This window comes from Onychostruthus taczanowskii, unplaced genomic scaffold (assembly GCF_017590055.1).
Source record: "Onychostruthus taczanowskii isolate IOZ18803 unplaced genomic scaffold, ASM1759005v1 scaffold45, whole genome shotgun sequence".
In the NCBI taxonomy this organism is placed as follows: domain Eukaryota; kingdom Metazoa; phylum Chordata; class Aves; order Passeriformes; family Passeridae; genus Onychostruthus; species Onychostruthus taczanowskii.
Window position 1 is genome coordinate 4,673,439 of NW_024502014.1, and position 24,954 is coordinate 4,698,392.

Consider the following 24,954-nt stretch of genomic DNA (forward strand, 5'->3'; position numbering starts at 1 on the left):
ACTCCTCTAACTTAATTCTAGCATCCAAATACAAGCTGAAATAGTCAATCCCTCATATTTTCTCAGGAGTTGCATTCAGTGCCCAGGCCTTCAGAAATGTCATTTGAGTGTGAAACATGAGGTTGGTTTAATCTTCCTCAGAGCTTCTGGATGGTGCAGTTGTACAAATATCAGACAACATTATTATTTATTGTTTTCCAAACCAGAATAATTAGGATGTGTGTGAGTGTTTTTCTCATCAAGATGCACATTAGTAATTCTGGGACTCCATCACGTTTACCTATGTGTATACACAACAAGTGGAGTTGGCTTATCACTCCAGATGTCTGGTGCAAAAGACATCTGATCCCAACAAAGCTGGGACATTAAACATGCAGATGTAAGTAGCATTTTTAAACCACATTCTACTGCCCCTCCAAATAAACCAGCTCAGTATCACTTTGAATCACACTAGAGTTAACAAGCTGTCAACCCAAGCTACTGACAAAAAGGTTTTTTGCCTCAAAATTTACATCTCCACAGCTGCTTAAGGAGTACTTTATTAACTCTTTTCATAGCTCATCTTCTCTCTCTAATGAAAACTGAAAATTTGGTTCCTGTTGTTTCCCTACAGGTAATGAAATTATATGGCTTCTGAACTTTAGTCTGTCTCAGAATCTGCAATTAAGGAATGTTACCTCCATTTTATACGTAGAGATTTTTCCATTATTAAAAAGTATAACAAGATATAAAGGAAGAAAGTCAGTCTGAGGCTCCTAAAATGATCAACAACCTCTGATCCAGCAGCTTTGAGTTTAAGATGATGAAGAATAGAAGAAAGCAGCCTTACTCAGGAGGTGCAGAGGATGCACCCCACTGCTCCACAGGGGCTGAGGGAAGGGTCTGCAGGCAGGACACTCCAGAGCTGCTGCCTCCAGCATCCCTCACACGCCTCTATGGTCCCATTGTGGGCACAACCACAATGAGACATGACCACTTCTACTAGGAGTTCATAGTCTGAAGATAAGAAGCAGGCAAAGCAAGGGGAGAAGTAAAGGAAGATGGGTTTAGTGACTTCAGGTTTTATTTTCCAACAGCAGAGTGAAAAGAAAATCCTTCTCTCCAAAGCCCTACTTTGGTTACTTTTTGTCCTCCAAACTGCTGCTTATGGAGGGGAGTTCAAATTAGTCTCTCCAGCCTTCTTCCCCTGGACAACAGAATACCCCTTTTTAAGCTCTTGTCTGACTTTTGAGGAGCTGAGAATTTATTTACATCAGCTCAAGTCCTCTTACTGGAGACTTTTGAAACACATATACAGTTTCCAGATGTTTTTTACTGTTACCATCTCCTACTCCTCATCTTTTCTCCCTTCTTCAATATCCACCTTTCCAGAAAATCAGATTAATTGCAATTTTCACAAAAAAGAAAGCAGCAAAGAAGCCCATTAAAATGTTCTGTTGAAGGGGGAAAACCAAAAAGCAAACAAAAAACACAAACAAACAGGAGGACGAAAACACATACAGTCAGTCATAAAAACATTTCCTGAGAAAATCCATGCAGAACCAGACAACACTTTGTGTTTGGACTTTCAATTTTAAGGCCACACACATCTGTGTGGCCTTCTGCTTGAAGATGTAAACAGCTCCAGCCCCAACAATGCTTTTGTGTTAAAATCAGCTCTGGCAAAACATGACATAAATACTTTTTGTCTCACACAGGCAAGGATTCCATTTGCTTTAGGAACTATTCAATGTTATCTACTACCCTCCAACTTAAAAGTTTTGTATAGTATGAAAATAAAACCAAACACCATGCTCACACACAAAGAATAACAAGCACAAAACAACTCACGGGTACTCTATAGGCTGAAATTTGTTTGCACAAATTATTCAGTGAGCCCTTATGAATAATGAATGCATTGTGGAAGCCACAACTAGCTCATGAATTATTTATTAACTGAAATATGGGCTGAATTTGTCAGATAACCTTATTTTCCACAAATCATTCAACCATCTCCTATATTAAATGGTACCAACTGGTCTCCAAATAGCCCTACCTGCAAAATATAATCTTTGTTTTCTGTGGCATGAGAGGAGCTTTTAAAATCAAATTTCTGGAGACCTTCCATAATATTGTCTGTCAAAGCTTTGCTCAAAAACCAAGTAATTATCCAGAACCAATATTAATGCCATCCTATATTTTAATTACCAAAGGCTATAATGTGACAGCTTGGCACCTATCCTATCAATCCCAAGTCTGAAAAGAGAGTATGGATGGAAATTACCTACCACATAATACTTTAGGAATAGTCCTGCCAATCACAGTGCCTTTAAAAGGAGTCATTATTTTTGAGTTGTCTGGGAGAGAGAGAATAACTAAAACACCCCGGTAAGTGAATGAACATGACCCGAAATGTAAAATATTTAATTTTGAAGTGTTTTTAAATGCTTGGGAAATTAATTCAAACTTGACATTTTATAACATAGCCTCTTTTCTTGAAGATGTTGCTCTATAGCCTGTTTAACCAAGGAGTCTGAAAGGAATTTATCAGTATATGTACAAGTCTTCTGCATGGGAGGTAGCACAGAAATTATCCTACTGGGCTGGACCTGAAGTTCCTTTGATGGCACCCAAACTTTACAGAAGCTTGCAAAAACCTGCAGCAAGCATCCAGGTCTCTCTCCATCACGCTCACAAACACCACAAGAGCAAGCTGCTGCTCTTGACCCAATTCCAGCTTGATGCCAGAGGCACATGGAGGCGTTATCACTGCATCCCTCCCGATCCAGGCGCTGCTCAGCTCTGTCCCTTTCGCAGCGCTCACGAGGCACAAGGAAACTCCTCTCCGTGCCCTCTTTTCCCGAGCATCCCAGAGCCAGATGAAACTTGACCGAGCGTGAAGGAGGGGTCAGGAGCACTGAAGAGCCCGGTGCTGTTAGAGATAAGCTCTGCCGGGACAGTGAGCAGCGGTCTGACACAGCGGGGCCCTGCCGTGCCGAGCGCTCCCCGCATCGCACGCGATGTCAGCAGCGCCGGCCGGGCTGCTCCTCCCCAGCCGCTCACACCTTCCCAGGACCACGGCGAGCAGCCACAGGATGCTCCTCCCCAGCCTGTCACACCTTCCAAGGACCACAGCGAGCAGCGGCAGGGATGCTCGTCCCCAGCCTGTCACACCTTCCCAGGACTGCCACAGCGAGCAGCGGCAGGGATGCTCGTCCCCAGCCGGCCATGGCGAGCAGCTGCCGCCTGCATCAGCCGAAGGAATAGCTCAGGTGGGATTTCATTCCCCTTGGGCTGGAGCGGCTCCGCACGGCAGAAAGCCGCTAATGACGGCGGTGCCGGGCTGAGGAAGGCACTGATTGTGCCGTAATTGTTGCTTGCTTATGCAGTTGTGGGGAAGGATTGCTGCGGCAGTGCCAAAAAACCTGGGGTGCTCGTGACCTTTTGTTTTGCTTGCTGCAGTCTCTGGCAGCTGCAGCAGCGCGATGGCTCATGGCAAGCAGCAGCCGCTGGAGTATTTATTCGGGGTACAAATGAATAATGAATAATGAACAGGAGCTGAATCAGGACCCCCTACATCAGCATTCTTACCCTAAAAATGTCAAGATGCAACAGGCTACTCACAAATAAACCACACAGAGATGAAAAAATAGCATTTCCCCAGTGGTTCATTGCAAAGTCAGTTCAGGAATAAGTTCATCCCAAATGTTATTCCGGTAAATAAAGGAAGTTGAATTAGATTTATGTTATCCTTCACTGCCCCAGGACAAATTGTGAGCTTGAGAAAGGTGGGAAAGTATACAAATTAAAGATCTACTTATTTATAGATCCAGTTGGAATCTATTTCTAGTTTCTCATCTGGACAAATACAACTAAATCAAAGTGGAAGAAAATTTATCTTTTTCTGCAGTGGTGGGTGCTTCATTCTCTTTTTCTTTATAGCTACTATATCAATTCAACAAGTATTCCACATAGATGAGATGTGGTTATTTCCATAGGATGCGTTATCAGCATGGCCAGGAAATGGTTCACTTGAGGCAATTAGAGCTGACATACAAGCCTTCATTACAATTACAAAACTGGGAGGGTTTTTGACCACACCAGCTTTTTTTTCCTGTATGGATATAGCGTGACCTGACCACAGACTCACCACACATTCCCATTAAAAATCAACAAAAAACAAATCAAAAGCATCAGTCTCCAAGGAAGAGGATAAAGACTAAACTGTCTTAACAGTTTCCTCCATGAATAGGCAGATAGGCCCTAAAAAAATAGCAGCACAGACTTTACAAGAAGTGGAAATCCCATTTTATGAAAAACAGTCACAGACTGGATGCTTTGAGGTACTTGATGCTCCTTACGATGCTTTGAGGTACTTGATAAATAAAAAAATTAAAATTTTAATAAAAATCCAGAGGCTGAGAACTCTATTCCCAAAATTACTTCCTTTAGGCTGAAAATTAAATATTTAATCATGTATGCAATGAGAATCTAAAACTGCAGTGGGAGAAAACTGGCTAATTTTAGGATTAGGCTAAATTTTCTCCTGGATGCTTCACCAGATTATGAGAGACATTTGTTCTAAAAAATGCACAACTGCATCTCCTGTTCCCCTTCTGTGGTCAGGTGAGTGGGCTCAGAGTGTGCTCTGAGTGCATCCTGTAAAAGCATTACCCAACACAGGCTCAAAAGGCTCAGATTAGGGTGTTCCACTGTTTCCTATGCACACAGAGAAGAAGATGAAAAGGACTGGGAAAAGAGATTTGCATCTCTTTCAGCAGAAAATATTGCAGAGACAAATGAGGACACAGCAGTGAAAGCAAAGCAACTACAAAGCTTTAGGTGAGGCAATCAGAGAGTGTGAATCATCTGAGCAACTTTGCCACTGCTTGTCAAACAAATTATTAATCAAATTACCTCTGCTGGTCTTTGACTGGTTCTAATAAATATCCCAAGCTTTAAAAAACACAGTAGTAAACCAGCAAGATTAGATATCTTTGTATCATGTGGTCTCATACACACAATGAAGAAACTGAAAATTCTTGCAAGTTGAAGATGCCACTGAGGAGGCAAAGAATCAATTTTGATTAAACAACCTGAAATTTGTTTTAGTTCAAACTAAAAATAGATCAATGCGTTGACTTCACAGAGAAGGAGAGAAAAATAGCAGGCAATGCATTTCTTTGTCAAGCTGTCATTTCATGTTCACCCTTCTAAACAAGTTCCACTCACCTCAGCTACCTTAAGGCTACTGCTGACTTTTAAGCCAACAGCTTTGGCAGGCCTGCACCATATGGACCCTGCATCGCCTTCTAAATTCTAAGTTACTTACAGTCATACAGTAAATATTCAGGGAATCCTGCTCATCCAGGCACCTTCTGCTACAACTTTAACACCTGGGTCATATTGGTACAGACATTTACATTTGGGCATAGTGCAAAATTTAATCTGAAAATGGCTGAATCAGCCCCATCTGCTCATGGACATAGCTGTGGTTTGCAGAGCTAAAGATCCCCAGCTCAATGAACCTAAAGGTGACTGTTGTGTGCTGTGAAACCTTGCACTCACCAGAACTGCAGTGCTCAACACACACATAAAACTGCCAACACAACAACCAGTTCATCTAAACTTTACAGGTTGCAGGTCTCCCAAAGCACTGGGATTGGCCAAAACCAGCGTGTCTAGGAAAGGCTACCTTAGCAAACAGGCACCTCGATTTTCTTCATATGCATATCTGCTCTCCTGCATTGATCTACATGACTAAAAAATGGGGAAAATATAGAGTCAGGTATGCAAATAATAACTAATATTAACAGTCCTCAACTTAGGTCAGGAATCAAGGCAAAGAACCAAAAATTAAATGTTTTAAATGAAACAGCATCCAATTTTCTCTTTCAATGAAATTAAAAGGCCTTCCTCAATGCACAGCCTAGCACTATAACTTGCTAAAGAAAGATTAATCTTAGATCTTCTTAGAGATGTCACACTTTTTTTTCTTTTTTTTTTTTTTTTTTTTTTTTTTTTTTTTTTTTTTTTTTTTTGTTTTCCTGAGAATTGACAGAAGGTTTCCATATGCTACAAAGGACACAGGAGAAATGGTTTCCAGTTCCCAAACCAAGAAATGGAAAGGGTGAATTGTGGGACTGCAACTTGCTAACAACACACTATTACAACTGACCAGCCTGTTCCTTTTGTTTTGGCAGAAAACAACTGAGAATTCCAATTCCTCTGCTGCCTTTCTCAGTTATCCTATTTCTGCTTCACTGCCTCTGGTCATGGAGAGTTTCTTCCAGCAGGTTGACAAACACTATGGAGCAAGTGGCACCTTAAATCACTGATGGTTCATAAAGCACATTGAAATAAACATGGATCAACTACTTTTGCCTTCAGATGATCTCAGTCTGTGTTACTGCCCTGAGACTGCTCCTCATGCACTTCACTGAAAGCCAACACTGGCACATTTTCCTGCTGTCATAGGTGTCTCCTTACAGGCCCCCTTTTACCGCCCTGAGACTGCTCCTCATGCACTTCACTGAAAGCCAACACTGGCACATTTTCCTGCTGTCATCAGCACAGAAACCACAGCAAAGCCACAGGACAGAACACAAAGGACCTGGAGGTCACAGCCTGGCAGGGACAAGACATGGACGAGCATTTTAAGCAAGCAGGCTTAATGTTTACAGTAGGTTGGTTAGTTTGGTTGGGTTTTGGATTGTGTTTTTTTTTCCATCCAACTCCTACATTTTACCATATTTAATCTAGAATCTCACCTTATGTGAGAAGACGATGAAAGATGTTGCTGAAAGCCAGGCCATCTGCAGCCTGTGCCACTTTTGGTAGTGTTTTAGGTCAAGAAATAACTTAGAAGTGAGCATAGCCACTGGATTCACATTCAATGGTCACATTTGAAGTTTTCAACATGTAGATGTTTCAACATGACGTGACCTTTAACTTCAGTATTTTAAAATTACATACCGAAAGAAAAAATTTGGACTTCGCCTTTTAAATTCGTTTCACAGGAAAAACCAACCAAACAAAACTAAACAACTCTGATTTGGTTTTAGTTGGAAAGTAAAATTCAAAATATTCAGAATATCCTACAAAACAGAAGTTTACAAGTCTGCATAATGTTTTTTCAATTCCTCACAATTATTTTGTAGAAGAAAAACATAACTGGGAAGCCGAGAAAAAATTTCTCATGACATATATAGCTATTACCTAATGATCTAAAAGAGCAAAAAGACAATAGATGCTGGCTTATTATTTGCTGCATTTAGAGGTATTAGACCAGGAGAATTCTAAACACTTGGAATATTTTTACTATTGCACACTTTATCTTATGTTGTTCTTTGCCCTACTTTGATCTCGTCTTCTTCAGACCACCATTCTTAAGCTCTGTTTAGTAAACAGGGAAAATTATGGGGCTCTCTACCCACAGATTTCAAAGCAGGTAGCTTCTAACTCTCAGCATGCTCTTGGCTGGGCTGCTCAGATTAGAAAGGGAAAAAGCAACATTATACAGTATTTCTGCTAGAATACACATGGGCCTAATACACTCTTAGTTGTTATAAGAAGCCAGGAGACAGACTGACAGAGCTTTCTAGAGGAAGTAGTTTTTTGAACAAACAAGAAAATAAGACAGGAAGAGAAAAATTATTCCAGCCTTCACAAATTTTTCTTGATATTTCATCCTCTATCAATAGAAGGAAAGCAAATGGTCTCCATATGCTAATATGGGTGTACCAGTTCTTTATTAAAAATGCAGGTCTGATTTTCCTTTCCTTTTACATGGCAGCTCCAAAGTTTCAAAGGCTAATATGCTGAGAGCTATCATATTTTGTATGTTACTTTGTTTAGTAAAGATCATTGCACAACCAGTATACAAACACTACTGTAAGTAGCCAAAGATGTGTTTCAACCACCAAAAAAAAACCCCTCTGATTCTTGTACCAAGTATATTCACTTAGTTTAAACAGAACCTAATAGCCTCCAGCAGACACCTGAACTCATGTGCAATGCTTATTCTAAACAGAGTGAATAAGGATTGAAAGAAAGCTCCTGTAGTTGTGTTTTTATTTGTACAAATGCCTTTCCTCAGGAGCTGCAGGCCAATGCCAGGTGGCAGCAGATCTCTTCTGGAGCACAGGGCAAAGCTTGGCTATGACACTGAGAAAAGCAGCTCTGCCTTGTGCCCTGAGTTTGTGCTGTGTTGGGATTTGCAGCTGCCAGAGGACCCCAGCTCTGGAGCTTTCCACCCAGGTCTCCTCCTGGGCCACTGTCCCCCAGCCTCTACAGTCCCTGCTGTCTGGCTCAGGGAGCAGGAGGCTCTGCAGCACTATTTATAGGCACACCAGCCCCTGCACAACAGTAAAGCCAAATACTGAGCAGCTGTTGGTTCCTCTGCTCCATAAAACACATCCAGGACAATGACTGACAGGAACAGAGAGCACTGAGGCTGGAGCTCAGGTGAAGTGAACACCTCTGCTGGTCATGTGGAATTTGACCTCACACCACAGAAAACCTCCAGGCAGGTTACTACAACTTTGTGAAATCAAACAGACACAATCAAGTACCAAAAAAGCGCAACAAATGTGTCAAACTCACTAAAGGCCAGCAGGGATACTGACAGATTTTTCCACCAAAAGCAGAACTTTATCCTGTCTTAATGCAAAAGATAATGGTATAAATCAACACATGGAATGATAAAAGACTTCCTAAAAATTATTCCAAAAAATAATGGCAAATTGTTGTTAATTTTCACACAGAGGCTGAACTATAAGCCATTTAATCATGGAATTGACCTTGCAGTTGGAGGTTTAGTGAGACTGTACAGCACGAGATGTGCTAGAAAAAACAATACTTGCTATGCATGACCTGAGGAACTAGGCTACTGTGGTTAATAAATATATGTGTAAACTAACTGTTAATATGCTCTGAACAATTATTTACATTTCTTTAATTAATAAAAATACGGACAACCATATATTTTATTAAAACAAATCTTAAGGTCGGTTTTGCAAGTAGTATCAACTAAAATCACTAAACAGCATCACCTTGTTTCAATAACATCACCAGAGTGTGCATTCCAGTCATTTACAAGGCACTTTATGCTAGGAGGTCTATAATAAATATGCAGTTCTGATGGCCTTGCCATTAAAGAGTGAAAAAAGCTTTTTCTATCCCCTTATTTACATGAAATGGACAAAAAAAGGTTAGAAATAGCCAACCTCCCTTTCTATTTTTCTGTCACTGCATTTCACTTGCTCTCAAAGAACACCCCAAAGTAATTCTGAAAAATTAAAGGAAAAAAATATTGAAAAAGTTATGAGATTCTGTACAAAGGCGGGGGGGGGAGAGGAGGGGGGAATTTTTCCATCTCAGCAGTCGAGCATCCAGAAGTTGAAATGTATAAAGGAATATCACTTATCTTGCCCTATTTTTCCTAACTATTCATTCATTTTGAAGTAGAACAAAAGTTGTCACACAAAAACAAACCAAACAAACCAGAAAGTTTGTTGCAAACTCCTTCATGGCATGGCATCTCCTTACATTAAGGACTTCTGCAGCAAGACACAGCACTTGGGGTGTCAGTGTGGTCACAAGAGATCACCTGGGGATCACAGACTTCACCCTTTTTCTTTAGGCAGTCCCTTGGAGCCACATGTGGGAGCCAGCTGCAGATCCCTGGGACCCCGTGGAGAGAAGAAGCAACCACCAGAAAGCCCTTGCTGAGCTCCCATGGCCTGAGACAGCCTTCCTGAGCAGTCAGAAGGAAAACTGGGACTGCATCCTTTAGCTACCCAATTCAGGCTTCTGCTGATGAATTTCCACCTCTGGAAATTAAAAGAATACCCTGTGACCCAGGCCAGTGTGCCTGCAGCCTTCTTGTGTCTGATGCAGACTTTAAAAGATGGATTTAATCAGAACTAAACCAATACTTTTGCAGCCACATGGATCAGAGAATAAGCCAGTGTGACATCAAGGAGATGATGCTGTCTCCTTAAAACTCCCGTGCCTCCCAAAAGAGCTGGCTCAGAAGGTGACCAATCTCTAAAAAGAAGTTCTTGGCAGATAAAGTTGCTCTGGGACAATTTTTCTGGGGAAGCGACCTGCAGTTTGGCTTTGCTAAAGCTTGGTAAAACCATTTACATCCATACATCCCAATGAATTTCAGTAAACAGAAAGATTCCCAGCTCTTGCTGGGGTGAGGTGCGGAGGCCAAAGACCACATTCCAGGACAGCCTGTCCCAACCTTCCCAGAGAAACATCCCACAAAACAGAAATGCACCTGTATGGACATACTTCAGCACTACACTGTCAGAGATACTGATTGAACACAGACACAGATTTGAGCTCACTATTAGGCTGGTGAGAACTGCTTATTCATTTAGTATTGTGGGAAATCTCCAATTTTACAGCTAGGGGGGGTTTCACATTGGCTAAAAATAAATATTTATTTCCATTAAAGAAAGCAATGGAAGAAGCTACCATTGTGAAAACAGAGGCAAAACCTCTACTTCTCTCTCTTTACTGCCCACATTTAATTTATCAGATGCACGCCCTTAAAACAAAGAAATTTAATAGCTTAGGATAACATAAATCTTATATTGCCTACACAATAGCCATTGTGACACCAAGAAATGAAAACTTCATTGTGGCACAAACTATGTTTGCACCCAATGCTAATTGCAGTATTTATCTCAAAGTGCAAACCAACCCAAAACATTTTGGAGAAAGAGACATAAGAAGAGTCAATAACACATGCTGGTCAACCTCACATTAACATCAGCATACATTAGTAATGGCATCATAACACAGGAACACTAAACGCTGCTACTTTAGAAGAATGTACCATTTTCAAGCAAGCACAGTTGTTAATTCTCTTACTAGAAAAACTGCATATTTCTATACATTACATTTTTTCAGTTGTTTGGTTGTTTGATTGGTTTTTTTTTATTATAAGTTAAAATGAATATAATGAATATTTGGAGAGTGAGAGGGACATGACAATAACCGATATTAGACATTTAGGAAGAAACCAGAGGTCAAAGCTCTCGTGTCACTTCCAAATGCCCTTAAAACTGCATTTGACAGGAAAATGCATTCAGCTTATTTTGTGCATAGCTTAGAATTCAGGGCAACCCACAGCTCTCCCCCTTTCAAGTGTTTGGGAATGGTAAACAAATTGGCAGATAATTACATTCCGTCTCTTAGCAACCCTAAATGTCTTGCAATGAAGTTATCGGGCTTTTTTTCTGATATGTACTTGTAATGACATTATTTCCACAAATTTTAGACCCAGTCCAACAAACCCACTTTGTACAGAACCTCCTGCATCAGCATTCAGTTTAACAGCAGCAAAGATGAGCTAGAGAAAGCTACCATCTTGTTTGTAATCTCTTGGGAAGACAATTCACAATAAATATATATTGAGAACAAACAAATGACTAAGTAGGAAGAGGCTAGTCAAAATATTTTGTCAAGAGCCTAAATAGCCTTTTCCACTGCCATAACTCAAACAAACAATACAGAAACCTGCAGTTTAAACACAAACCTTTAGACAACAAAATTCATTAGTTTACTGAATTAATGAAATTTGGAATTTTACAACCAAAGAGAGGTTTGGGCCAGTTTCTCAGGAAAAGAATTGATTGTGGTAATCTTTTCTGAAAATGCAATCCCACTTGTAGGTATGAAGGAAATCTAAAAAGCCAGTTCATGAAAGCAGAAATATTGCTGCCACTCCTCCCTTTCTGCAGACACAGCACAACACAGCAGCAGCAGACTGCTGGGAGCGGTTGTCAAAATCTTCACTACATTTTAGTGGAGTGGAGAGGGCCTTTGTTCAGTGCCTTCTCTGGAAAGGCATAATCTCCAAGTTTCCTTTCCCTCTTAAAAATACATCAGAACAGGTATCAAAAACAAACAAACAAACAAGCTGAAAAATCAGTACTGTCATAAAATGCAATAAAAACAGCAACCTAGAATACCTTGTTCTGCCAAAAGAATTTTACTACCCATTCCCTTACATGTCTCCTTATTTAAAGGCTGATTTTGTATTAGAATCTGTGTACAATCACTGGCAGAGATGCATGGATACACACTTTGTCACTGTGTCCCTAGTAACAAAGATAATATTGCTTCTCTGTTTAGGGGTTGATTTAGGTAGAAGTATCTCTCTAAATTAATTCCTAAAGCAGGTTATTGTTCCCTTACCATAGATCTTCCCCAAAATGATAACCAAATAATAAACTCATTTGAAACTGAAGGAACAAGCAGTCTCTCATTGAATAGTGTTAATTATCAGTATTTGCACCTTGACTGATTACTTAGGAAATGAAGATGAAAATCTGGCAGCCCGGAACTGGACACTGAAAATAGATTTTCCTCAAGTGCAAAAGCAACACCATAAATCACAAAAATTAACTTCACATAGACTTAGGAGTTGGTCTCTCTATAATGCTTGATAAATTACATCTGCATAGCAGACAGAAGCCTAAATAACTTCAAGGGGTTTTGGCAATAACTAAGACAAATGAAGTATTTCACAGTGTTTGGCTGCTGTGCAGTGTTCTCCATTTCAGTCAGACACCTGGTGATGTACCTGGGCTCATAAAAAGTTCTTGACACAAAAACGTCAGGTTCCAACTAGATAAGAATGAAATACAGCATCACTTCAATCAGACATCTGACAGAGGAGTGGCAAAGAGAAGGGGAAAGTGATTCCTTTCCATTGTCTTAGTAAAGATCAGTTTTTCAGGAGCTCATTTCCATGACACTGACAGCAGCATATGCTGCACCTGCCCTACAGCAGAGGAACCAGGGCAGCCCTGCACTGCTGCTCCCTTCCTGCACCCTGAGGTGCAGGCCGAGTCTTGCTTAGCTCCAGCCCCACCTCTTAACTTCTCCTTGCACACCACCACTCATTCCTGGGAGGCTGCAGCCCCCCAGGTTTCCTGATCAAATGCCGCATGTAACTCCTTTTAAACAAGCTAAGTTAGGGAAAACTTCTATCAGTCTATATTTTGCTGCGGAAGGAGCCAGAGATCAGTGTCATTGTCATCATCATCAGGTCTAAGAGGAAGTATAAAGGAGCAGAGGTGTTTTTGAAATGCTTTGTTGATAATGGAATGGATCAGGGTTGGTTATTTTTTTGCTCTGTCCTCATTTACTCTTCTAAAATCTGGTGGCATCTAGGAGGTGAGAGCAACAAAGGTTTCCAGGAAAATATATTCAGTGTAGTTCACTCAACTGCAAAGAGCTCCTTCATATCTAATTTTTAAAAATCATAATTAAAAAACCCACTATACTTTATCTTCACACATAGATTTTTTTTTCCCATTGAAAGACAGACAGAAGGGAAAAAAATAAGCTATGAGCAAAGCCTTTTTAACCTCCATCCACTTTTTTAAATGCTCAAAACATCATCTAAGAGGAGAAGAAGCAAGGCAGGCAAGATGATGCAGGTGAAAGCAGCGATGCTCAAAGCCAGTTTCCCTTTAAGGATCTGCCTGGGCTGGAGCAGTCACACGGCCACTGGTGTGTGTGGCTCTGTGCTCAGGAAGCCATGCAGCTCTTGGTCTGCACCAGCCAAATGTGTCATGTGAGCCAGGGGTTGCCATGGCGAGCACAAATGCGGCTCCCATCCGCTTCGGCACCGAGGCAGCGCAATTCAGATCAGCAACGCACAAATGTGATTTTGTGAGGAAAATAACCCTGCAGTTTGCTTTGCCTAACAGTCTGGATATAGAGCTGAAACAATTAAAATTATCTCTGAAATTATATTTATGATAAAGTGCTGAAAAACCTTTTAATCTCAGAACAATAGCCATGTAACAAACACTAGCAGTTCAATCTTCGATAGCAGCTGCATTTTGGCATAAACTGCAGCACATGAATATTTGTCCATTTAAATATCAAGAATTTTGAATTTCTTCTTGAGTCCTTTAGTCACTTACAACTGGAAGGGAGAATGGGAGATAGCTGTTCCAGTGAAATAAAAATCATGTCAAATCAACCCTAAAATTCACTCATTGCATTTCTTAATGTGGTAATCCACACACAGGCTGACATTCAATGCAGGAAATTTCTGTGAAAGGTGTTCCCGAAGCTGAGGTAGCATTTTATCATCAGAGTCCTAACATCTGCTACCAAAATTAAGCAGCTTGCTAATACAGCAGGCTAATGAAGAGCTGCATCATATGGGCTGCCATTCCTAACTTGGTGATGGAATGTAGCTGGAGCTACTTGCAACCCAAAGGCAGGTTTATTGAGGGATTCTGTTTCCGTAGGGGCAGCCATAGGACTGTTTTACCAGACTGAGGTCAATTCCAGCAAGGCATGTTCTTGCACTTTCAGGAACCTCACTACAATGTCAGGATCTGACATAAAATGTTTAGAGACCTCTGGCATATCACGGCCTTCAGTGTTTAATGCACATACAGGGGATATTCCTGTGTGCTGCTGCTTTCACAGAAAAGATAATCAAGTCCTGAAATAATCTCAGATAGAGACTCTAGACAATAATTTATAAGGAGCCTAACCGTAGAGTTTAGCCATAAAAAGTGAGTGCCCAAGCTTCTGAGCAATTATGTAAAAGTAGACAGATCTCAAAGTAATTGAAATTTTTAATAAAAGTCAGTCCTTTTTCTCCATGTTTGTAGAAGTGCCTGAAAAGGGATAACTTATATTGGAAAAGGACAATTGATTCTCTCAGTATTTCCTTCCTACCAGAAAACCAAATAAAAATTCTTTTAGTTAAAGCCAGATAGATTCACCATACCCCTATTTCTGCCCATCTCTTATAAGGGGCTGCTCTCAAGTCCTACAGCACCATTCAGCCTGTAATTGCTACCAGCTCAGGGCACATGGAAGTGCAGAGCTCTCTCAGCACAGAAAGATCATGATGTTGTCTTTGTTCTTTCCTCTCATTAGAAGATACTCTGTTGGGGCTTCATGGGTTAATTTCAGATTCTTCTCTTTTTTAACCTTATGCTTTTTACTGCACCCCTACACATCTCCCTTCCAGCACATACTATAGATTTTTCTCCAATAGCAATAAAAGGGAAAATCTCCATTGCAAATCACTTGCTGATTTCAAGGAATCAGAGTACTAAAGCATAAAGTGATGCTCCAGGATTTCCTCTCCATTAGAGTGAGCAGCATTTAGCATCGATTGCTATTATTTTTAATCGGATGTCCAAAAAATTGAAGACCTACATCACTACTGATCCAATCAAGATGCTTCTCCCACAACAAAATTACATAACAGATAATATGAATTTTTACTGAAACTACTTTGAATCTCTCTGCCTACAGAAAATGAATATCAAAATCTAACCACTAAAATATTGGATGTAGTCTCAGGATGAAAATAACTGATTTTGTTGCACTATTGAGTTTTGTTAATGACAAAATTTTTAATATCTCACTCAAATTCATCTCATCACCAAAAATTAGAAAAATGAGATCACCAGTCAGACTCCTACTAATGTGATTTTAGTGTTAGCAGACTATGTTTTTAATTAGCCTCTCTTGGTTTACTTATTATGGATGGCTGCAGGATTGTCTCACATCAGAGTCACAAAACTGAGCATAAGATAAATAACTTCTCACACTCCTCAATACCTCTCCTTTAGCCATAAGCATTCTGCAAACAGCAGGAATTTGCTACCCCATAGCTGCACACAGAGAAGCAAAACAAACTTTGTGTTTAATTATAGGAGATTGTTTAAAAATGTAGCCCATCTAGAGAATAATCTCTTCTTGCAGTAGTAAAGGACTCAGCAGTTTCCTTTTGTCTTTAAAGATTCAATTAAAAGTATGTTTCTGAAATTAAATTACAGCATGAAATTAGCTAAGGGTATGAAATACGGCATTTGCCCTGGCATTCAGGGGAAGGCTGTTCAAAGCAATTCACTTAATGGCTCCAACATGTGATCTCAATAACTAAAGTGCCCTCAGCTCACAGAGGATCTACTGGTGAGATGCACCCTGTATAATCCACCAAAAAGAGAAATGGATTAAACACAGGTAAATCTTATTAATTTATGGAAAACCCTGCTGTCACTCTCATTTTTGATCTTTTAAAATGTTACCATTTTGTCAAGAAACACACTCATTGGCAGGAATATTTCTGTGGGTTTTAGCTGCCTTTGGCCTTCTCGATTTTGACACATTCCAGAAACATCTGCTGGAGTCCATTGGAAGTGTTTGCTCCTCTGCAGCTTTCAGAGAGAACTGCTGGATATAATTCATCACAACCACTGGGGACACACTGCAGCTCATTCTGTGCTTCACTAATATAGGGAAGGAAATGAGCAGACCCCTAACTCCTCAGGTGCCCCTTTAGTCACCTGTTGGGTGCAATTTCAGCTCATGCTGTGAGCTGTCTTTCCTCTGCACTGGGTTAGTGTTTCAGAGGAATCTAATTTCCATTTGGGGTCCTTGGCTGCTGAGCAATAAAAAGGGAAATAACCAATTCCATTGACTCCCACCTTCTGTGGGACCACAGCAGCTCCCTCTGCTCATTGCCAGGCTCCTGGCAGCTCGCAGGGGGCTCCAGCCCAGCAGGGCTCTCCCAAGGGCTCTACTCTTCCTGAAGGAAGGCCCTGTGCTCAGGACACACCACACAAAAGCCTTTTTAGTTGGTTGGTGTCATGGGGGGCTTTTTGTGTTGAGAGTTTTGTGCATTTATTTGCTTCTATATTTATTTTTAACTGACTTCGCTTAGGATTGCAACTTAGAGTAGAAAGCCAGAAGGAAAAATAAAAGCATTCTCAAATTATCTATAAAACCCACAGCTAATAATGTCTCTGTAATCCATTTCTTCTCTAATCTCTCCTTGGACCTATTTTAATCCAAATCACACAAAAATCTAATCAGTGCACATACATATTCCTCTTTTCATACAAATTTTAGCCACTGATGCAGCATAACTTGACAACAAGATGCCATTCATCTGATGCTTCTGTTCCAGAAGTGGTGTGACATTCTCTTTTTCCAGGGACACGCCCAAGAGCAGACTCTCTACTTCTGGCTAAGGAAGTAAACATCCCAACTAAATAATCGAGTGCTATACTATGTTTCCCTGTGAAAGAATAGAAATAAATGAATAACTAGAAGTATGCATAGCCTGTCAGGAGGGTGCTGAGGAGAACATGCAAAGGGCACAGATGCCTGCCAGCTGGATGGGGCTTAAAGCAATCTTTATTAATATTAAATCCAGCCAAATACAGCTGTGATTCATGGCCCTGAAAAGAGCAATGAACTGAGCTATTTTGCTCAAAGGAAACGTTTGTTTTTCTTCAACTTTATGAACAGCTATTGTTAAATGATGGATTTTCCTGAAGGTACAGAAAGATTCACTCTTGCTATTCTAATGCTGGCAACAAGCATCAGTTTACTGGGTTCTCAGACTGGGTTGTGTGTTCCCAGTGCCTAGGACCATGGCTAGCTGCAATTTTGCTACAATGGGTTGTGAGATTTCTTTTCACATGTTTTCTTGTTCAAGTATCTGTCCTCCAGGTTGCAACATGTGCTCTAAATTTGGGTCACAGGCATTTACAAAATTTGTCAGGGGTCAATGAACTTCAGCATGGAGCACTTTTTGGTTACTGGAAAACTTGAGCCAGAACAGATCAATGCTTTTAATTTGCATATGAATTGTGCTGCATTACTGAATGTATTCCCCTGTTAATGAAGTCCATCCTAAAATAGTTATAAAAACTTTATCTGGGTATGCTTGAGAACAGTCTTCCTTATTTTTATCCAGTCTTCATAACAACAGTTTTAATTAAATCCTAATCTACTCTTTTCAATTTTGTAACGTACTTGAAGACATTTTCCAAACAAATGCAAACCCTTGATTCCATATAATGGCACCACCAGAACTCTACAGGATCGTGCAAAATATGTCTATTTCTAGAGCTCTACATGTATATCTCTTGCTGAGAGGACTTTTGGGTTAGAGGAAATGCAGGATAATTTTAACTACATCCTGTAGTGGATGAGTAATCAAAAGATAGTGAGAGAAGAGACTGGAAATAGAAGTGGGAACAAATGGCTACAAACTGTCCATTAAGACCCACAGAGCCCCCAGGATCTCTCAGCAGCAGTGTGCCAAGGGCTGTGTCCAGCGGTACAGCACAGCTCCAGGGTGGCTCAGCCTGGAGCTGGGATGGGAGCACAGAGCCAGAGGGCTTGGAGCCAGGCCAGCTCACCCACTGACACAGGTGGGCAGGCAGCCCTGGGAGTACCAACAGCATCCAGACACTTCCACTGGGCTCTGGAACCCCTTTAGAAGCCTTCCAGACTTTCCATGACCCCATACTCCTAAAGTGCTTCTAAATAACCCAAATGAATCCTGAGAGAAAAAAATGCACCTACCATAGTGGATCAGTATAATATCTGAGCAATTTGTGGAACAATGAAGGGAAGGAAACCATGTAAACTTCCTGAGAAGAAGTAAAGTTATAAGCAAAAGCTTTAAAATGGAACAGTTTTTGAAAATAACACCAAGATTTAGATCGCAAACTGATAATGATTTCTGCTTTATTTCCTTGGTCTTTTGGATTGTGAGGCTGGATATCAGCCTCTATGGTAAATTTTAAATGACATTAATCACATGACTGTTCTAAAATAAAACTTGTCAGAATAACAGCAACAGCAATATAAAATAGTTTGCATTGTGTCTGTTGTTTATTTTGGGTGGCAATAATACAGGCAACCATATGGATATGAGCATTTGGAAGGGAGGATTTGTTGGCTAGATCATCACATCTGTTTACTTTTAAAAGCAACAAAAATACATTTGGAGGTCACTCACTTCACAACCATTTTTCTTACTCTTGATGAAAAAAAACCAAACTATTAATGCTACCCTTTCTACATTCAACCAATTACAAAAGACACAGCAGGATATTTTCATGAGAAAAAGGTTTTGAAATCATAGAAAAATTAGTCTCTATCACACCTCATCAGCCATTTCCACCATAACAGTAATATCAGAGCAATAACTTAATCTAGGATGAAATGAGCATGCAACATGTCCAGAAAGAAGATAAAGAAAACAACAGTGCCCCAGTTAAGCTTCCTCATAGCACAGACATTTTGATCAAAGGAGCTCGTACCACTGACCTCATATCCAAAAATGACATTCACCAAGTAAACTCAGATTTAAATTAAAAACAAAAACAAATAGAAAAGCCCAAAACAAACTAAAACACACAAAAAACCCAAAACAGAAATCCTAACAAAAAAACCCCACAACTTACATCAACACACCGAGCCAAAAACAATGGGCTAACAAGCTTGTAATGTATAATATTTCAATAAAGTGTTTACAGGTATTTCAGCTGAGGCTCTCACCATGACCCATAATATTTAACTCACTTCCTTCACCGTTTTTTTGAGGTCAGGCTATAAACATACTGTAATCTAGCAAGCATAATTATTCCTGCAAATTTAGAAGACACAGTTTACTACACAGAATTTCAGCTACAGACAGACATTCAGAAAAGAAGAAAATACCTTCACCTAAAGTATTGTTCTGATTTCAAGACAAAATTTTAGAAATTAAGTTCATAATGAAATTATTTTAGGTTATTTTTTATTCTGGTAAAAATATTTTGGTAAAAACTCTTCAGCATGTCCATGTAGTCTAAGATTACACACATTTTCTCAGCTGAACAGGGTTTTGGCAGTGAATAATCCCATGCTTAGAAATCTTTTTATATTTTCTTGCTGACACCCACACTTGATAACACAACTTTTAGCTAAAGGACACATAATTTACGTCTTGTTCATGAGGGAAACTAAGGATAGGAATGACAGAAGACTACAGAAAGATAATACCTGAATTAAATTACTTCCACAACCCCTTCAAAAAAAGAAAAAAAAAAAAGCAAGAGAAAAATATGATCTTACTTTTGCTGATGGGTTAGTCTTCAGTACTTGGTTTGCCAAAGAAAGGAGAGGTTATGTTGACAGCTGTTCATTACAATTCCTTTTTACTACAAGAGCTTAACTCTGCCACTGGTTGGCTGGCCCATTTCTGCTAGCTTTAGCACACAACAGTGCTCCTAAAAGCTCCTCCTCTTGACAGCATCTGTCTGGATACAAGCACAAGCAAGGCTTTCCATAGAGCCATTTAGATCCTGGGAAGGAGCTACAAGTAAGGAAAACCATTAGAAGTAAATATTTTCATGACTAAGTCCAGGATTTGGCAGGCAGAAATTCATGCCCACTGACACTACCAGCTTTACAGTGGAGTAATCACATCTTCACAGTGTTACAAGTGAAAATGACTTCTCTGACAATAACTTGAATGATGCACAAAAAACAGAAGCCAGACCTTTGAAAGCATGCACTCTGATTTATGCAACATGTCTGAGCCATCAAAGGAGGAGGATTCATTATTTGTTTCTTCCCAAGTTTTCATATTTGTGCAATTAAAAAGGGAAAACATTGGTGAAGTATCCACACAAAACAATAATAAAGTATCTAAATATGTGCACGTCAGTTATGGATGAGTCAGAAAGCAATTGCTAATTCCAGCAGATGCCCTATATAAACTCCAAATACTCACCTTTTTCCTGGCACCCACAACAGCGAGGCAAATCTACCTTCTGTTCCCAGAAATGCTGCCTACAGCTGCTGTTGTATCATGGCAAATGTACATCCCATGGTATTGCCAGTGAAAATGATACTGCTCCATAACTTTATTTGCAATTTACAGGCTCTGTGGGCATTATGCCAGCACCTTCTCTTAATCTGGACACAGCTCCCTGAATAGACAACGATCATGTAATTAGACCAGATGAATAAAAGATGGAAGAAAAATCATCTATACATTATGTGCTATATACATACGTATTTATTGTGCCCTACTCTCAGCTACTAATCAGCACATTAACCTTATTTTCTCCGCATGAGCGCTGAGAACCATACTAAAATTAGGTCAGAAATTCAGATCAGATCAGCTGACTCAGCCCAGCAAGATTAGACAAAGACTAGTTGCTTTTATTTTTCCCAATCCAATACGCTGTGTTTATCTCCCGCAACGTACAATGGATCCATACATTTTTCCCCACAATTAACTTATCAGAGGCAGACACCATGAGACAGCAATCAGACGGAAGGTACATCAGTGCTACTGAAGAAACAGCCCAATGTAGCCTTTGGAAAGCAAAATGTACGATCAAACATTTTTTTTTTAGGTCATTTCTCAGATCTTGTTTCCAGACTGCTCAGACTAATGCATTTCAATGAACTTTAGTCATTCAGCATAGTTATGAGATGATTTAGGTAAATAACAGCTGCTTCTAAATAGTGTTGTGTGTGATACCACCACTTTATTAGACAATATATTACTCATTATTATCTTGTTAATATACACACACAGCCTTCTTCTAATAGAGGACATCTGAACACTAAAACTGAATAGCTTCTAAATAATTTAATATTTGGACTAGCAGGTAATTCTCAGTAGGTGCCAAAGGCTTCTGGCTGCTTTATTTTGATTCTCACATGCAAAAGAAGAGTATTTGTGGGAACTCTCTCTCCTTCCCAAAAATCTACCTGCAGTTAATTGCAGGGGATGACTCTCTTGTTGCTAAGGAGATTGTTTTCAGCTATTGGAAGTCTCCAGACTGGTAGCAGTTACCACTGCACATGTGCACCCCTTGCTATCTAGGCCACGCTCTCAGGAATTAGGGATAATAAAAATACCCACCAAGACAAGATAAAGGCATAAAGAATAGAGTGCAGAGCAAAGAAGAAATCAATGTTCCTACTTTACCTTTCCTGACTGTTGCATTTCAATAGACAGCACAGTCTTGGATAAATCTCTAGAGGTTACTAAAGGGAGCCAACTCAATTGCAATCAGCCTAAGTGACTTCAGACATCATGGTTCCTTTAGTCAAATCAGGTATTTTCCCTTGGTCTGCTACTGCTTTTAGTTTTTCCCATTAAAAGTTGATCTCAAGTATCTTTTTTTACCTCTCCAAGTTTACATGGGAGAAAGCAAAAAAGACTTAAAGAAAGTGCTTTTCATCATTTTCTGAGATGTTTTCCTACATTGTTTCCTCAGGCAGATATTGTTCTCCCCGCAGTGTTATTGAGATAAGCCAAGTAGGGAGGTGCCACAGCATATGCCCCAGTCGAGATGGCCATGACACACAGAATATCAACATACAATTTCACAAAGCTTTAAGCATTTGCCCATACACAGTAACACCTTACCACATCAGAAGGCTTCAGGTGTCTGCCCATACAGAGGAACATCACATCCCTGCAGAAGGCTGCAAGCAGCTGCCCTTCTTGTTCTTTGTCCCAGCCTTTTATCCCCTCATGCTGATGCCCTGCCCCTGTGTGCCCTCTGCTCCCTTTGGTGCTGGTCAGTGCCCCTGGGCACTCCATGGCTCATTGCTGTCAGTGCTGCTCACCTGCTGCTCACAGCTGTGCCACTGGGGATGAGGCTGGGCCAGCCCCATCCCAATCACCACAAACTGTGTGCCTGCAGGGAGGGATCAGAGGGGATCACTGCAAACAGTTTCCTACAGAAGAGCACTGTATTGAGGAAATGTTATCTCCAAACCACATGCAAATACATGCTGTTCCTCTAATAAGCCCACTGTGTTGCTGGCCCTCTACTTCCTGTCTTCTGGCTCTATGACTGAGGATAAATATTCTGTTCTCATTGATCTCAGTTGAGTGTGGGCAAGAATTTCATGGTTTGGCTCAGCCCTAAATCATCTGTACTTCTCCAGAGCTCTTCATCAAATAGCTTTGCCAGGATCAATGAACAAAACCACACAAACCAAACACATTGTAGGAAATACTGTCACTACTATTCAAATGAGGTAGAGAAGCTTGGCCAGAGGACTATAAAGAACCAGGTAGGCACATAAGTTACTCTCTCATGTCCAAGAAAACTATTCATAACAAAATCTGTTCTGGTACTTAGTAACCTTTATGGTCACACATATAAAAGTATGTGCAAGCAGATTAGCCAGAGTACCACCTAATTGGCTGTATTCACCTTAATTTCACATTATTCTTATCGCTCCAATGAAATTGCTGACAATCCAAATAGTTCCACTTCCTGGAACATAAAGCAGCCATATTTTTGCTTTAAATTCCTTCATCTCTCTTCTCTCTCAAACTGTGTGTGCTGCTCTTTTCCTTTTAATGTTCCATCAAAATTATCAGACTACCGAGGCGTTGCTCGAGCGTTCACAGCACAGCATGTCTGTTATACCTGGGTGTACAGTACCCAAGACATAGCATAAAATTTAATCACTTAAACAGAAATACAGAAGAATCATGCTGGGGATAAAAATTCAAAGGACCTCCTATCAGTTTATGCTCAAGCCATCCATTCACATATAAAAGGTAAAGATTTGGGTGGAGGATTTACCTCTATTACAGAATTTTACCTTCACCTCAAGAAAATAAATTTTTTTGTACTGGCAAATATTATATCTATATATATCTATATATCTATAGATATATAGATATATATATATATCTATATCTATATATATCTATTCCATTCAACCTTCTTTTCCTCTCCAAGAGGCTGCAGAGATTTCATTGATATCCATTGGCACAAGCCACCAGGTCATGCAAGTGCTCCTCTCATTAACTGTCAATTAAAATCAATGGAATTGTTCAAAAAGAGCTGTTATAGGGTTCTGCCCATCAGGGGCTTGATCCATTTTCCTGTAAGTGATTGCAATATTGTTACTGACTTCAGAGATTAGAGAATTGAAAGGAAAATGTAAATAATAGTTGCTTCTTTTAAAAAAAACCTCAGACACCAGTTAGAAAGCTTTGAAAATTTAGCAGATTTAAAACATAAACTAAAGAAGAGTCTATTTTGACCTGTGAGACTGTCCCCATCGTGCTCACACACAAATACATTTTTGCACAAAGTATAATCTGTTCATCTAAAAGCCCTAAGAGGATAACAACCCATTTGTCACTAGATTTACATCTATTCCAAACACCCAAACTTTTTGTTACAAATCACACCTGTTCAAGATGCCACACATGCTCAAACTATGTCTACACAATATAAACCACACGTGCTAGAGGCCTGACAGAGGCCAACGGTCTGTGCTGCTTTTGCCAGCTTAGAAATCAACTGCTCTACACACATTCACCATATCTGAATCCCTTGCTTTCCATTACTCTGCCAGACCACTCATCTTTTTATCAAAATATTTACCGTTTTATTGCTTCTTCTTGCTTTCGGCGTTTTTCACTCTTTTCTTTCAAGTAAGCCAGGTTTGTTTCATTCCTCATGCGATCATTCTCTCGAGCAATGTCTGATGCATTCTGTATGACCAAGCCATCATAGGCCTTCATCCCCATATCTTCAATATACTGGAGAAAAGCGCCCAAAGTGACCTCCTCCTGATTAGAACTCATCATCTTGCAGGAGATAATGAACAAAGGAAAGCAACGTTTCCTGCAGGTTGAAAAACACATAATACCTCAATCAGTAGGAAAATAGCTTATGGTTTATGACAGTAAGATAGTGTCAGTTGTAATTAACATCTCCGTAAGAGACAATTTTTCAGACTTTCCCATTTAAAGGATAATAAACAAAGAAATTCAGAACACAGAACAACATTACTCGAGATGAGAGGAGACAAAAACAAGAGCCTCTTCTCTTGCAATGCAGATCCAAAAGATTACACTGTTTAAAGCCCAAAAATATTTTATTCTACCCTTTCCCATTTCCTAGTACCCAACAGTTGCATAAACACTGCCATCCTGAATATCAGTTTGAATTTAACTGAGAAGGCTTCCATCACAGGACAACAGGTCCTCTTTTACAGTTTAGATAAGACTACAATAGAGCAGATTACCAGAAAAAAAATCCTATTCTGACTACTAGAAAAAGTTCCTAATATCTGGAGGATGTTCTAAAGTTCAGGTGAAAAGCATTGTTCCATTTTTTTTTT

General features: G+C 39.9%; 1 protein-coding gene across 1 annotated transcript in view; it reads right to left on the reverse strand.

Annotated features, from left to right (window-relative positions):
* NYAP2 (neuronal tyrosine-phosphorylated phosphoinositide-3-kinase adaptor 2) overlaps positions 1 to 24,427 on the reverse strand; it is a 124,911-nt gene extending 100,484 nt beyond the window's left edge. The window contains exon 1 of the mRNA XM_041414426.1: positions 24,213 to 24,427. Within this exon, the coding sequence (XP_041270360.1) occupies positions 24,213 to 24,418 (206 nt within the window). The 5' untranslated portion in view covers positions 24,419 to 24,427. The remainder of the gene's footprint in view (positions 1 to 24,212) is intronic.
* Positions 24,428 to 24,954: the final 527 nt, after the last annotated feature.